The sequence below is a fragment of the Pteropus alecto genome, unplaced genomic scaffold (genome assembly GCF_000325575.1).
Source record: "Pteropus alecto unplaced genomic scaffold, ASM32557v1 scaffold37, whole genome shotgun sequence".
NCBI lineage: Eukaryota > Metazoa > Chordata > Mammalia > Chiroptera > Pteropodidae > Pteropus > Pteropus alecto.
The window spans coordinates 287,467-303,384 of NW_006440605.1; the positions used below are offsets into that span (position 1 = coordinate 287,467).

The 15,918-nt window shown below is 41.5% G+C and overlaps 1 protein-coding gene across 11 annotated transcripts in view; it reads right to left on the reverse strand.

Annotated features, from left to right (window-relative positions):
• Positions 1–13,587, reverse strand: part of HNRNPM (heterogeneous nuclear ribonucleoprotein M) — a 38,200-nt gene extending 24,613 nt beyond the window's left edge. For 3 of the 11 annotated variants that reach the window (XM_025050550.1, XM_015593477.2, XM_015593480.2), the window contains exons 1-2: positions 13,401–13,568; positions 5,231–5,400 (exon numbers count right to left, since the gene is read on the reverse strand). In XM_025050550.1, coding sequence (XP_024906318.1) covers positions 5,231–5,400; positions 13,401–13,513 — 283 coding nt within the window. In that variant the 5' untranslated portion in view covers positions 13,514–13,568. Of the gene's footprint in view, positions 1–5,230; positions 5,401–13,400 lie in introns of all 11 variants that reach the window. The other 8 variants (XM_025050548.1, XM_025050549.1, XM_006917208.3 and 5 more) reach the window with 4 other exon arrangements.
• Positions 13,588–15,918: the final 2,331 nt, after the last annotated feature.

A 15,918-nucleotide genomic window follows, 5' to 3' on the forward strand; every position in this document is an offset into this window, starting at 1 on the left:
GTAAAACAAAAAAAAAAATATCACATTAAACTAACCCTCCATCGTCTTAGGTTAGCTATATGTTGTTGGGCGGTCATTGTGGTTCTAGCATGACCCAAAGATCATCAATAATAACCATGCTCCTTATATATTCGTAACATTCCGATCTCTAGCCTGAGAGAACACGTCAATTCAGAGATGTAGGCAAATCAGTACCATAAGATCTGCAATAGTTGCTAAGTTATACTCCCCTACAGGAAGATAACGATGAAGCCTTTAAACAATCACTTCTCTTTTAGTTCTAAATATTAAAGAACTGTTTAGCAGAGTTACTACAACTATTAACAACACTTGGAAGGCAAATCTGCCAATGGTGCAGAGTCTGGTCATATTCAATGAAATGAAGTTTAAAAGAGCCAATCAACCAGACCAGATCACGGTCAGGACTGAAAGGCTGAATTCACAAACTGGCAGGAGCAAGTGTCACAGAAATGGAATTCATAGGTATCAATGAAAATAACTGCTGCTCCTCTTCTCTTCTGAATACGGATAGAATCCCAAGAGTGGAGGCTGCTGCGACCAACTCTACTGCAGCTTAAACATCAAAGTATCTACGTGAAAAAACTAAGACTTTCAAAAATCTAATGCCCAATATTTTCACCTACCTTTATTTTAAAATGCTCCAAGAAATCATTTTTAAGCACCATTTAAGTGGATTATTAAAAATATTGCCTCAAGAATAGAACACATCATGAGGATAAGTAGATGAGCAACCCAAAATGAATTTAGAAAGTCATGGGGCTATTCTGATTTAATACTTCTGCATATATTTTTACTACGAAGAGTTATTTGTTTGCATTCTCATTTATAGCTCAAGTCTGAAATGGACAAAAAAAAAATGGAGAGAGTACATAAGCCAAAATTTTACTGAAGAGAACTCATGTGAAAAAGCCTATAATTTTAAAAGGGGGGTGGATTCACAAGCAGGACACGTTATTATTTTCACCTCATAATAAGGTAGCCGCTGTAATGGAAGGCTGCACAGAATAAATGTAGAGTTGAATTTGGAAAGTTTGTTTCTTTAATATGTAGGCAACTCAAAACACGGCAAAATAATTATTCTACACAGTGACTACTTGATTTATGGAAAGTTAGAAAAGGATTGAACCCATTTGTGCTGACTCTGTGGCAACAGCAAAAGAGCACCACTTCTCTAACTAGACCAAAGACCACCAAGTAAACCAAGCAGGCTTACAATGTTGGTGTTTAACCCAAGTACCTACAGACATGAACGCTTTAGTGTAACAGGCCTTTCCAAAAGGCAAGCTGAATTTCAAACAAAGGAAAAAATCTGAAGAAGCCAAACAGACTGGGTGAGGATTTTGCTGAAATTGAAAGTAAAGTTCTGCTCCACAGATGCGCAATGAAGATTATCTCCCAGAATCACTGGAGATTTTCTACTGGACTATCAGTGCCTTCTGAGCCTTGGTTTTCTGTCAGTGGAAATTTGAAATTTACTTAAAAGTGATGCATTAAAAAAAAAAAAAAAAAGATTATTAAGTGCTTAAAGCACTTTGCTTACACAAGTTAAATTGACTGCTGCTAAATTTGGGATTGATGAGAGAGTAAACTACTCACTGACCTCCCTTTTTTTCCACAAACTGCTCGGTGTTTACTCACTGCTGTGCAGCTCAGCCCTGCCTTGGTTGCAGCTGCCCCCACCTCGATGCTGTGGGATCCCTGGTTAGGCGGCCAGAAGGACAATAAGCCCCCTGCCCAGCTTTCCTCATCCACACAGGTCTTCTCAGGAATGTAACACAGAACTAGGTTCAAACGCACCCCCCCCCCGCCCCAATCACGTTCTGCTCACAGAAATCTTACTTTTTCTCCCAGTCCTTATGGACAAACTCTTTAAGATGTGTATCTCAATAGTTAAGTAATGAAAATTAGGCATCTGTGAGACTGTTAAGTCGCTTTCAAACATGGTTTGGCAATCTCCAAATTTCATATTACACTTACTCTCGATTTTTTTTTTTCAATCCAGCAACAGTTGGGTGTTCAGAGCAGCCATTCATTCCATGTAATACCTCCATTAAAAAATAAACACATTCAAAAGGAAAGACAATAGAAACCTTTCCCTTGTTCCACTGGGACACTTGGAGCAGGAAGGGGAAAATTCAAGGAAAGACAGCAATCAACTCTAAGGGCTGTGAAAACGATTTAAGGGCTGTGAAAACTAATCCAGGTCCCTAACTGATATGATGGAGGTGGGGGGTGGGGGGGAGTAAAAAAAGCAGCCTGCCTCAGACCACAACAAAGCTCTCAATGCATTGTTTCTCTTTAAAATCATCAGTGCAGATTTCCAGAAAGTGCCACCAAAAAGCTGGGCACCAAACAAGCTTTGGGATCCCATCTAGGGGAAAAATGACCAGTTCTCCTTAACATAGATAGTAGGATCTCCCAGAATGCTGTTTAATGCTAAAATTAAAGATGGAGACTATAAATATACACTTGGTATCCGAGGAGGAGGAAAAGATAGGGCAAGTAAGGCAATCTCAGGCATGATTAAGATTAGCCTTAGAAAAGCTGCCATCTTGCCATCTCAAAGCTACTACTTTAATTCTGAGAGGCAACAATTAGTGCTGCAATGACAAAACATTTTCAGATTTTTAAGGTGAAGACAACTAATTCTAGCTCCACTACTTTTCTGAAACAGGACGATTTCATTGGAGATTAACTCTTAAAATGCAATCTGATAAAGAATGGTTGGATTATGACAGCTCAAATCTCTTCTTTGTCCACTCTAGAGATTATCTTGAGACTCAAACTTTTAGCATGTAAGTGCTTATATATGCAATTTTTCCCTGCATATAACAAGAATTCAAAAAACAAAACTTATTCGCAACAGATTTCAAGTAAATATTTCAGATTTCAAATAACCATTAAACCTATTCTTGGTATACCAAGACGTGAATAAAAATATATCTTGAAAACCTCACAATGAAAAGAATAATATTTCTTAAAGACTCATGTAAACAGTAAATTTCTTTAAACTTCAAATACTGAATATAAGCATTTTTTTTTTTTTAAATGCCTACAGCACCTGGTATTCCAAGGTGGTCTCCTATCTAAGTACTAACCAGGCCCAAACCTGCTTAGCTTCCAAGATCAAAGGAGATCAGGGTGGCATGCTGTAGTGAATATAAGCATTACTGTAAAAATGATTACCTTTCTCTTAGGAATCCTTTTATCTACTATCCAATAGGCTATTAATTTAATTAAGCAGCAAAGTAATTAATGTACGAGGGAGCTCTAAACAAGAACATTCTGAGGTTTGTTAAAAATAACTGATTTACTGCACACCTGTAATTCTAAATTACACCACCAAAAATACACTGAAAGGGCTGAGCCAGGGCATTCATAGCAGTATGCCAGGGGAATATGAGAACCAGTTTGGAAGTATCCGAATAAACCACCAGGCTGGCTCCACACTTAATACAGTGCAAAATAGGAAATTGAGGTGAACTGCTTCTACATCCAGAAACGCCATGGCTGCTGCTGCTACCAGCTTTAAGGCTTCCAAAACTGAATTACTGAATGGTAAAGCAGTAAAAATGTCACCTATTTTATCCATCATGTCCCAAAACTGGTTCACACACTCCTAAAAATGAAAAAAATAATTTGGCCTGCAATCTCTTACAAAATTCTAACAGTTGCATTTTCAAAGCCACATTCCTGGTTCTTGGAACTACTATACCTTATTATCAATGGAAGTATCGATTCAGTGGTTCAACCAAATCACGAGAACACAAATTTGGGGGTTATTCCAAAACTAATTCGAATAAGACCCAACTGTACTGTACAGAAATTCTAAGCTTGTATTGAAGCAGCAGTCCCAAAAACCAAGAACACTGCATCTGGGATGCCACATGACACGCCCTTCAGACAAAAAGAAGAAACTTCACTCTTGCCCTAAGAGCATTGGCAGGAATGATTTGGCTGATCAAGCCAGGAAAACAAATCTCACACCAGAACGTTTTTCCATCCGTGTTATCTGGAGAAATACTACATGGGAGCAGCATACATTAACTGCACAGAGAGATTCACGGTGCCTAGTGCTTCTGGCATGTATGTCATGGTCGAATCAAGTGATGGGACAATGATGGCAGTGGGCCATTCATATTTTCAAAACCCAATGCTGGGAGCACCAGTACACATACCAAAATGGCCTATCCACGTGGCATCTGTCTGTCACTGAAATGTTAATCATTTGACAAATCAAACTCAAATCTCTTTTCATTATGAATGCTCCAGAAAACCAATACCTTTCAGTCCTTCAAAACGACTTCATTTAAGGATTTGAGTCTAGGTTTCCCTTGGAATTGGGGGTGAGGGGAGACCTCAAGACAAATTGTTCTCTGTCAATAGTTTTGTCTGAACCAGGGATGAGCAATCTCTTTAGCCCTGAGTGCCACCAGCAGGGCCAAGAATCAGGAAAGGAAGGAAGACAGAAGCAGAACAAGAGTATGAAAAGAGAGGACACACCTGGTGTTCACAGAGGGGGGGCGAGGCAGAGGACCATGGGGGTGACCAACCTCCCCGGACCTCCTGGTGGCAGCAGAGCTTCAGTTGCTTCCCCTGCCCTAGGCCTGAATTTGGACACCTGGGCTGTGACTAATGTGCGCCTGAAGGCACCGCAATACACAGCAAGTTACCTTAGTTTGAGCTCTCCAATTGCCAATCTAAGTGCTTTTCCCCAGAGGAGAAAAGCCTAACAGTTTAAACACAAGCTAATGTTTTATAATTTGGAATCTCAGCAGCACAAGTTCCAGCTACCAAATTTTGATCCCAGGAAGACATCCACAAAATTTAAACAAACTACCTTCCCGCCAGAATTAAAAAGATAAAAAAGAGCGAGAGAAAAGAAAAAACCTCTCTCACCTAATATGAAAAAATTTTTAAATGTCCTTAACACAAAGAGGCTCCCTTCAAGCTTAACTGAAGCCGTATTAACCATATTAAGCCAGTAAAATCATTTGTAGGCCAGGGGACCATACAAAACCACTCTTTTTGACACACAGGTGCATGAACACAAAAAAAAGTAGGGTAGGTTGGGGGCTTAACTCTCAAGCTTGGACAGAACACATGCTCTACCCGAACAGCTTCCAATAACAAAAAATAACCAAGGAATTAGCCACAGAGAAGATGACACACCAACCTGTTTACCCTACTCAACCACCAGTACCATTACCTTTTTCTTTAACCAGGTCTTTAAGTGACTGCCATTTCACATCAAAAGGTATGTTTGTAATGAAGGCTCTGTATCTTTTGGTTGGATTGGCATATGGCTCAAAGCGATTGCCTCCTCTTTTTATGTTTTTCTCCTTCCTCTTCTCATTCTGAGTAGGTCGTTCTCCTTCACTGAATTCGAAAGATGGGGGGAAAAAAAGAGGGATCCATATGTTAGCACAATACGAAAGACAATATTTGATTTGCCAGGTTTACAATTTCACAGTTACATGTAACACAAGACTAATATTGATTTTGATGAGACATTCAAACTAAAATGTTCCACAGAGCAGAAAGTTGCAGCAATGCAGTCCTTAAACCCAACTATCATGAAACCATTCCCAAGAAAAGCACTCTCCTAGGCCTTTACACACTCCTATGGGGCTAGAAATGGGAATGAGAGGCCAAGTCCTGCCTGAGGTGCTTTAATTACAAGACAGTAACAAGAAAAGACAAGATTTACAAGATTGCATGGAACAGAAATGGTTGGACCCACAGAAAAGTTTGGCAGTTACTAAAAAAGTTAAAATATATTACCATACGACCCAGCAATTACATTCTTAGGTATGTACTCCCAAAGAACTGAAAGCAAAGACTCAGGTACGTGTACACCAATAGCAATATTACTCGTAATAGCCAAAAGGTGGAAACAATGCAAGAGTCCACCAACAGATGGGTGGAATAAACGAAATGTGGTACACATACATAAGATTATTCAAGAATGAAGTGCCGATACATGCATATCACAAATGAATTTTGAAAATATTATGCTAAGTGAAATAAGCCAAAGGAAAAAGAAATTAACAAGTGCTGGGGGGAGAGGCGGAGGAATGGAGAGTTATTGTTTAATGAGTAGTCTGGATAAAAAAAAAAAAAGCTCTGGAAATAGAGAGAAGTGGCATAATGCACAACATTGTAATAAAAGTCACTAAATTGTACTTAAAATGGTTTAAATGGCAACTCAACATATATTTTACAATAAAAAAATTTTTAAAGGAAATAAACCATTCTTCATATAACCCTACTAACTTTGAAGCAGGGAAAAACTCAATTCTGAGCAAGCCTGGCAAGCAAATGACCCCACCTTTGGCAAAGAAAGGTGGATACTTTATTGGTATGGCCTTTCTTACAATGCGTTTTACTTTGGTGCTAGATGCTTCCATACAGTAACATTTCATTTCTAAGTTCTATAGACAAATTCGGCTTAGACTGGGACAAGAAAAAAGCTTAACAAGAAACGCAAACTTTGAAAGCACAGAATCAGACATCAGGCTAGAAACCTAGGCTGTAGCCCGGGGCCAATCGGCCAATGTGTACACAGCAAGGGCAGCACCCACGCACTGGCCAAGTGAGCCTGTTCCCTGAGCTGTCTGGTTAAGTCCAGCCCCCTCTGACCACAGGGAAATAACCTGTAAGCGCTGACCAGGAACAACTGGGAAGCCGGCAGCCACTGAAGTCCCTCCTCTCAGAACATGGAGTCCTGCACTTTGTGCTTCCAGAGCCCTATTCTTCCCACCAATGAGAATCCTGCAACTTCCCAATCAGGATTCCAGCAGAGGCTTTGTGATCGGTGTCACAAATGGAAAAACAAAAAAGCTAAGATGGACTATGGTATTGATTTACAAAACTACCTTTATTTAATTAAATAAAGGTCTTTATTCTAGGAGTCTTCCTTCTGTGAGGGAGTAGTGTTAAAACACCAGCTGGTAGCTGGAAGACTTTCTTTTGGTGTACTTACCTGGAAAAATGTTAAACTTAGCAACTTTTTGTAGTCCCTAAAGTTGTTTTTTTTTTACTGGTCCCTCTTATCCAAACACAAGTGTGCCAAGTGGTAACTCAGTGAAGGTATCCTAGGCAAAACTAAGAAAAGAGCTTCCTCCACGATCTGAACTATACCCACATGCAATAGAGCTCCTTCACATAAGCTGGCAGACTTGGGGGGTACGGCCATCCCTTGAGTCCTCGGATTCCTAAACTCTTGACTCGATGTCTACCCAAGTTCACAACAGACTCTCCTCTGGCTGGCTGCACACCACAAATAGATCTGAGGGAACTCTCAAATGCCACACAGACCAAATAGCTAAACCACATGAAAATCCTGCACAAAAATACTGCACCAAAATCTGCCAAACAAAGCATATTTGCCAATTGCTAACTCTTGGCAGATGAGAAGGAAATTGTTAGTAAAAATTCCTATAATGTAGATCTAATCTACATTTCATGGACCTACAGAGGGTCTGGGGGTAAAAATGTATTTTCTATAACTACTTCCTTTAGAAACCCAAATAACCTGATTTATATTGAAAAAACATTGACACAGGGTCTCCATGACACAGCAATAAATTTCAGTCTGTTTTCAGACCAGTCAGCTCACATATTAGTTACAAAATATATAAATAACTAAGTATAGCCAGGTAACAAAATATCTAGGCCATATTCTACCCATGCATTATTAGGGCTAAGAATAAACTACTCAATCTAACCACTGAAGCTGGGTATTTGGTTTGGGGTTAATCCACATCACATGCATGGCTCACCATCCAGAAAGCAGCTCATGTGGATCATACCCAAGATGTGAGCACAGCACTACTGTACCTAAATCCTTCTCTGGCTAATCATTTCCTCACTCTGAGAAGTTTGGGTTCCTCATAAGTAAAAGGCGTTAGAACTCTTGTCACTTCCAGCTTCTTAAAAAAACTCACCTTTTCTTAAATCTAATGACCACCACAAACTCTATTCTTAACAGAATTAGAGAGAACCATCCTCAAGGAAATCTCGCTCAAGACACATATTCAAGTACAAATGATGTGATAGTTTAAGAGTGGCGTCCTGAAAAGTCCATTTTTTTAAATCTCTAATCCAATTTTCTCCATCTTCAGGGTAAAATTAGGTTAATAGTCTTCTCGAGCCCTAAAATATTTGTTAACACTTAACTCTGAAAGCTTTTTAAAAGTACATTTTTATAAGTAGGTTATAATTTCATAACAATGAATAGCACAAATTAAAATATTATAGACATTAGACATGTTAAGTTAAACACATCATATGACCCAATCCATAGCTAATTTACCCAAAAGAAAATAAAGCATATATCCATACAAAAACCTGTACCTGAATACTCACATTATGTGTAATCTCAAAACAGGAAATCTAAACATCTAACAAGTAAATGAATAAAGAAACTATAGTATATCCATACACTGAAATACTACACAACAAAAAGTAACAAACTACACACAACATAGATGAATCTCGAAATAATTATACTCAAAAAAAAAAAAAAACAAAGAAACACTAGACCAAAAAAAATAATATATGGTATGATTCCATCATATAAAACTCTGTATTTGAGAAAATCTAATCTGACAAACTAATCTATAGCAGGGTTTCTCAACCTCAGCACTACTGACATCTTGGGCTAGATAATCCTTTGTTGTGGGGACTGCCCTGTGCACTACTGGCTCTTTAGCAGCATCTCTGACCTCTACCCAAGAGATGCCAGTAGCAACCCCATCTTGAAGGTGAAGATCAAAAATGTCTCCAAGACACTTCCAAATGTCCCCTGGAGGGAAGAAATCATCTGGTTGAGAGCCACTGACACATACTAACGGCAAGCAGACCCAGAGTTGACTAGGGGTGGGGGAAAGGAGGACTCAGGATTATAGAAGTGTGAGAAAAAGCTTCTGGGGGTTATTGATATATTTATTATCCTGATTTATTGAGTTTCATATACTGAGGCTTACCAAATTGTACATTTCCAACAACTGCAGTTTATTGTGCAACAGATTTTTAAAGTTTCTTCTCATGTTTGTCAAATTTCAAATCCCAATAACTTGACTTGTAACTCCAATATATATAGATTTATAATCTTTCAAAAAAACTTAATGTGAAGCCACAGTAAGTAATCTACCTAGGCCAGCTAAATGTCTTACCAATCACTATTTTCCTTGCTAAATGGCTCTCAATTGCCAATGATTCTGATACCCAATCATTCACCTTAAGTTCTGAACAGAACCAACATAACTAAAACGTTTTCTGACATTCTATCAACTTATTTCATAATACATCAATAAAGACAAGACTAAAATATCTTCCAAGTCATTAAAAAAGATTATGTTTAATATGGCTCTGTCTGGAGGTTTCTCAAAAAATTAAAAATGGATCTTCCTTTTGACCCAGCAATTGCACTTTTGGGTATTTATCCAAAGAAAACCGAAACAATAATTCGTAAAGATCTATGCACCCCAAAATTCATGGCAGCACAATTTACAATAGCCAAGATATGGAAGTAACCTAAATGCCTATTAACAGACAAATGGATAAATAAGTTATGGTTCATATATACAATGAAATATTATTCAGCCATTAAAAAAATGAAATCCTATCATTTGCAACAACGTGGGTGTACCTAGAAGTTATTATGCTGAGTGAAATAATCAAAAACAGACTCACAAATATAGTGGACAATCTGGTGACGGACAGAGGGGAGGGGAGCTGGGAGAATGGGGTGAAAGGTTAAAGTACAGATTAGTAATTGATAAATGGTCATGGGGATGGGGAACACGGCATAGGGAATGTAATTAGCATTAATATACTGGCTAGGTAGAAAACCAGAGGAGAGAAGAAGCAATTAGGGGGATCGTTTTATAAACTACATAAATGTCTAATCAATGTACTGTATACTTGAAACAAATTAAAATTTTAAAAAACCAAGTGACCCCTCCCCGCAAAAATGTGTTAGATACATTTGCCTCTTTTCTATATATAAAAATAAAAACTGTGAAAATGCATTTTAAAATATATGGATCCTTAAAAACGAACATAAATGTGGCATTAAATCATGCAAAGTTTAATAATCAATGTTGACACACTTCCATTTTAAATAACTACTAAAAGTATGTCTATATTGCTAGAACATTTGTTTGGAAAATTATAAACAACTGTCTAATAAAATTGAAAAAATATATGGCCTTGAAATTGTTTCGCTGACTTCATTCTTTGAAAACTGAACATTTACCATGTGAGTGCTCCACCACTCTAGAATTATACTATAAAGATCACAAATAAAATAAATTTTTTTAAAAAGACCATGATGAAAAAAAAAAAAAAGAGTGCCCAGTCCACAAAGGATTGCTACATTCACTGTGTAAATTCTTACCCTCTTTTATGCCTCCATGGCATTTCCATGTGTAATACTCTCATTATTTTCAGAGTTTTTCAATCAAGAGTGTAGTTTAAAATGGTACCCCAATACCCTGAAATCCTGAACACATCTCCTGAGGAAAAAGACTCCCTGCCTCCAATCCCCTTGAGAACTATCCCTTATATAAAACAATGTTTTACAAAAATCTTTTCAATCCTGAGGTCCTCTATGCATTTCAGTTGCTGAGAGCACTCACTATTCATAGCACTATTCAAGCTCCAGGTCTACCACTTAACTACTCACATGATTCAAGCTCTTTTCCTCTCAGGTTCTTACCAGCAAAATCAGCATAACCTGTGTCCATGGTAGCTCACAGGGATGCTGTTAGAATAAACAAACAGCCTAACAAAAAGCAGCTTGGTAAATGTTAAGCTCAACACTTAAGGGAGCAGTACTAAGGGTGACTGAGAGGTAAGGTCCCACATCAAGGCCCAAACCCCAACATAACCATCTCTTTACTGGGCCTCAGTTCCTTCACCAGTGTTAAGGATACTATGCATACTTACAAGGTTTCAAGAGACTTGGCACATAGTGACTGTGGATGTGATAAATTTTCCTACCAATAATTTTCTTAAGGGCAGCAGGAAAGGGGACTGATGCACTCCTAGCCTTCTACTATTGCATATACCAATTAGGCTTCAAAACAAGCTCGCCAGGGCAGTGGCTGAGGAAACCCAGGCATTATACTCATTATAGACTACAGAGAAACAATTCAGCACTTAACTCAAAACATGATAACGGGAGAACCCACCTGAGTTCCCTGAAAACAAACAAGCTTATTTTTGCAGACTAGTAACTCTCTGCCTAACCATAAGTAAAATCAAAGAGCAAGTGAAAGCAAAGAACTGGCTGCATGCATTTAAACAATCCAGAGCACCCTATTCTAATCCTGAGTTCACAATCTAATGTGCCTCAAAAATTCTTCATTTTTTAAAGTACATCGACCAAAGGAAAAAAAAAGGGCACTCAAATCATTGCAAAGCACAGAGAATCTGATTTAAATAATACACTTCAAATGACTGTGTTTAGTGAGTGGTTGGTTACCAGGGTAGTGTTGTAGAAGGGCCTTAGAGTCAAGATGGCCTTCCCTAGACTCTCTGGGTCAGTTCCTTAACCCGAATTTTCTCAACTGTTTAAAAATATTTTCTCAGTTGCAAAACAGAGTTAACATTAACTCTCCAGTAATCTATACTAAATATAAACTTTTATTTTTAATAGTCCACATGTTATGTTTGTCAAATGAATCAGTCACAAAATGACTATTTGAAAAATGAACTATTTGAAAAAGTGTAAAATGGGTAATTTGAAGTACACCAAACACTATATAATCCCTCACTAATTCAACTTCTCACCTAGCAGTTCTAGAAGCACTCCATCCTGTAGTCACTGCTTTGAAAGAAAAAATACAGGAAATAAATGTATCTCAAAGGCCTCTAAATATGGCCCTCGAACTAGGCTCCGCCTAGACAGATGAAGAAAAACGTCTAAAACGAAAACATCCCTTTCCAGAGTTTTCAATAGTGAAGTGTTGAGAATATATCCAGAATGCCTTTCTCCTGATTTCCAAGGTCTAGTAACCAAGGTATTTTGTTCCTCCCCACCTAAGGAAAGTTTAACAACATAGCTAGTATTTAGTGGCTGTTCATTAACACGAAGCACTTTAACTACATTTGCTTTTAATCCTCACAAACTGTTTATGTACATTAATAATTTGTGGAAAGGCAAATTTTACAATCATAAAAGAATGTATAATTGCGGTAACAAGGAGCTGGGAAGTGGGGGAGAATGTGAAGTTATTGGTAATTCGGGGCGATGAAAAAGTTCTACACATAAATAGAGGTGATGGTTGCACAACTCTGTGACTGCCCTTAATGACACTTAACTGTACACTTAAAATGGTTAAAACTGCAAATTTTATATTATATGTTACCAGAAAATTTTTTAGAACTTGTAGGAAATCAAATGTTTGCCCAGCCTTCTTCCTCCTCTCCTCCCTCCACTGTTGCACGTCGGGAGTCAAAACGTCTTTTTTTTAGATGACTGTAAACAAAATGAGTGAGCTTCACGGGAACACAAGAGGGTACTTTAAGGAAATTTTTAAAACCAAGGACCCGAAACAGAGCCCCAAGCAGGACTCGAAAGGTGACGGAGTTTAGAAGTCGGTGGCCACCCGAATGATGGAAAATCTTCCCCTAGAACGTATTTCTAAGGGTGAACACGAAGCAGAAGTCCCGATCTCTTCATAAATACCTACTGCGCACCTGGGGAGGAAGTGAGGGATGCGGCCAGGGACTTGAGCCAGGGCCAGGAGCGTGGGGCGAGGGGCAGTTCCGACCCACGAACCTCTCGCGGGGAGGGAGAGGGAGGCGGCGCGCGCCAGAGCTGGGGAGGGAAAAAGGAGGCGCCCTCAGCCGGCCTCGCGGTCCCTGCGGACACCTACCCGCCTCCGCTACCGTTTGCCCGGGCCGACCACGCGCTAAACCCTTTGCGCGCACTTCCCCCCAGCCTCCACTTCACTTAGTTGCCCTCGGGAAACAGACTCCGGGCATTGGAGGTTTGGGGGGAGATGTGAAACCACGCGCCCAAGGTCACACGACAGGCGAACGCGCAGCGGACTCGGGGACTCGTCGGCTCCAGGGCCCGCCCGCGCCATCATCCCCGCGCGCCGAGGCCGGATCTAAAGCCTCGGCGTCGGCCCGACCTGGAAGGGGCCGGGGGAGTGGAGGTCCGAGAGCTGAAAGGGAGGTACAATCCTTGAGGCGCCCACCGGGGCCGCCGCGCTTCACTCCTGACGGCCTTGGCCTCCCCCACCCTCGACAGGCCCTGCAGGGAAAGCCTAGGCCGAGGCCGCGCCGGGCGGAGGCGGCCAACAGACCTAATGGGGCCAACAAAATGCCCGGCCTGGGACAAGGAGCCGTAACATACTCACCCTTTCGGGACCGGAGCCCCGTTGCCGCTCGGCGCGCCAGGCGCGCCACTCTCTCCCTCCATTTTGGGCTCCGTCGCCGCCACTTCGGCCGCTGCTTCGACCCCTGCCGCCATTTTCTCTGCGTCTGGGCTTTGTGTGAGGGACCGAGCTGCGCTGCGCTGCGCCTGCGCGCTCACGTGACCCGGCGCGACCAGTAACGCCTGCGCGCGCCGCCTCCGCCACTTGCCTCATCCCCTCCCGCCCTGGGCCACGCCCCTGCTCTGGGGGCCACACCCCCTCCGCGCGCAGGCGCAGACTGCCGGCTGTTATTCATTCCCGCTATTAACTCTTGTTAAGCACCTAATGGATACTGCACCCGCTCTCGAGGTCTGGTAGGGGGACGCATCTCCCCACCCCCGAACCGGACCTAGTCACTCCCAGCTTTCGTAATCAGCTGGAGCAGAGGGGCGGCGAAAGTTCTGTTTACTAATATATAAAGGAGTTAACCAGGCAAGGGCAGAACAGGGACGGTCGGGCTGTAGGACTGGTGTGCAAAATGCTATGCCTCTAAACAAGTATCATTCTGCACCAAGAATAACTGCGCTCTGTCTGGCCTGTCTCCCCAACATGCTGGGAGCTTCTGGGTGCAGAGCCCGTACCCTAAGTCTTTCTAACTGAACCCATCAACCAACACCCAAAACTCACAGCTGGGGACTTAGTATGTGCTTAAGGTTCTTGAGTGACTAAATGAACAAGAAGCCAATGTGATGGGAGAAATGAACTACAGGCCAGGAGATACCATTAACTTCAAATGGGACTTTCTTCCTGCCTAACCCTGAGTCCCTCTGCCCTAAAGGCTTGTCCCTGTTCCCAAACTGGTTTTCAGGGCTGTTCCTGTAACAGCCCTGGGCAAAGTCCAGGTAAGAGGCCAGAGCCTAGGGAAGCAGAGAGGCCGCAGACTCCCTTCCCATCTCTCTGGAGTCTCTGGAACTTTGAAATGCTTCACTGAATCTTGCAGAAGAAGTTCCCATCTAACCACCAAACTCTCTTGAGGCTCACAAAGGGAAAGTTGTTTTTGTTTTTCCACCTCTCACAGAATGACTAGATTACACTAGGCTCTGGTGGAGTTTCTCACCTGCCACATCCTCCCAACTGCTTAATTCCGCCTAGTGATTCTGACCCAGGTTGAGAACTCCAGGCCCAGAGAATAAATTTACCAGGTAGCCCAGTGTGACAGGAGGGCTGTGCCTCACACTCTCTTTCCACTTCCATTCCCACATACTTCCCAAAGTCACCTGTCTCACAGAATTCCCTTCTCTGGCCCATATCCTCTTCCCACACCTCTTACTAAAATCTCCTCTCCTAAAATCCACTGTGCAAACTGACCCTTCTCCCATGGCCCCACTGAATGTTTATCTTCCCCCTTAGACTTTTCCTACACTGGAGGGGCCCCTGGGGCAGAAGGACCCTCATAAACTTCTGAATTTCCTTGCCCAGCAGGGCTCAGAGATGGTGGAAGAGACCACAGCAGTCTGTCAGAATCAGGGAGGAGTCCCAATGCAAAGTATCAGGGACAAGAAGCCAGCTCTTTGTTCCTATCTCTTGCTGTGGGTGTGACTGGAGATTAGGGACAAACCAGGCCCTGGCTGAGTTGACAAACTCTTCCAGGCTGGGCTCCTCCCAGATTTCCAAGTTTTACCATCTTCTGAACTATTATTTCCTTCGCACTTTCCTTTAATCAACATACTTCTTTTTCGTTTAAAAGCATGTTTTAAAATTGTGCTTTACATCACAGCCCATATTGAAAACTTACTTTAAGTAGCTTATTGTAAAAAATAAATAAGATAATGATGCTGTTAAAGTATAAATTCAGTCGTGCACGCTGCCAAAGTCTCTAAGCCTAAAACTTTCTCTCTCTCTCTTGGCTAGGGTTAGGGGTCATTAAAGACATCCTAGCATCAACCTACAACTTTCTCCTGGATATAATTAAAAGTATTAGAAGAGATTTTCAAAAGAAACAGCTTTCTCTTTTTGTGATGGAATATCCTGAGGCCTCTCTGCACAGACTGCAAAGATGGCCTGACAGTTAGGTGCCAGGCCTGGGTACAGAGTAAGCAGCTGCAGAGGCAAGAAAGGTATAATCCTGTTTCTGCAGACCACCAGATGCCTACGAAGCTCTGCTTGTCATCCTCTCGTGTACTCCTCTGCCCCTCAATCACAGCATCCTAGCACTGTCATCTGCCATGCTGCTGCTTCTACAGGCCACATGGTACCAGTCCCCAGGCCTTTGCTCTTTGCTATTCTCTCCACTCCACAGCCAGGCTGGCCTCTCCTTGCCCTTCTAGTCGTGGGTAGAAAGGATTTTTCTCTCTCTGGGGTGAGCCACAGACCAGACAGGGATTCATGCAGGAAACAGAACGAGCCAGACACTGAGCTAGACCCATCAGAAATGCGTGACCTTGGATGACTGACACCACTGCTCTGAGCCTCAATTTGCTCATCTGCCAATGGGATTAATAAAAGAACCCCAAGACCCACC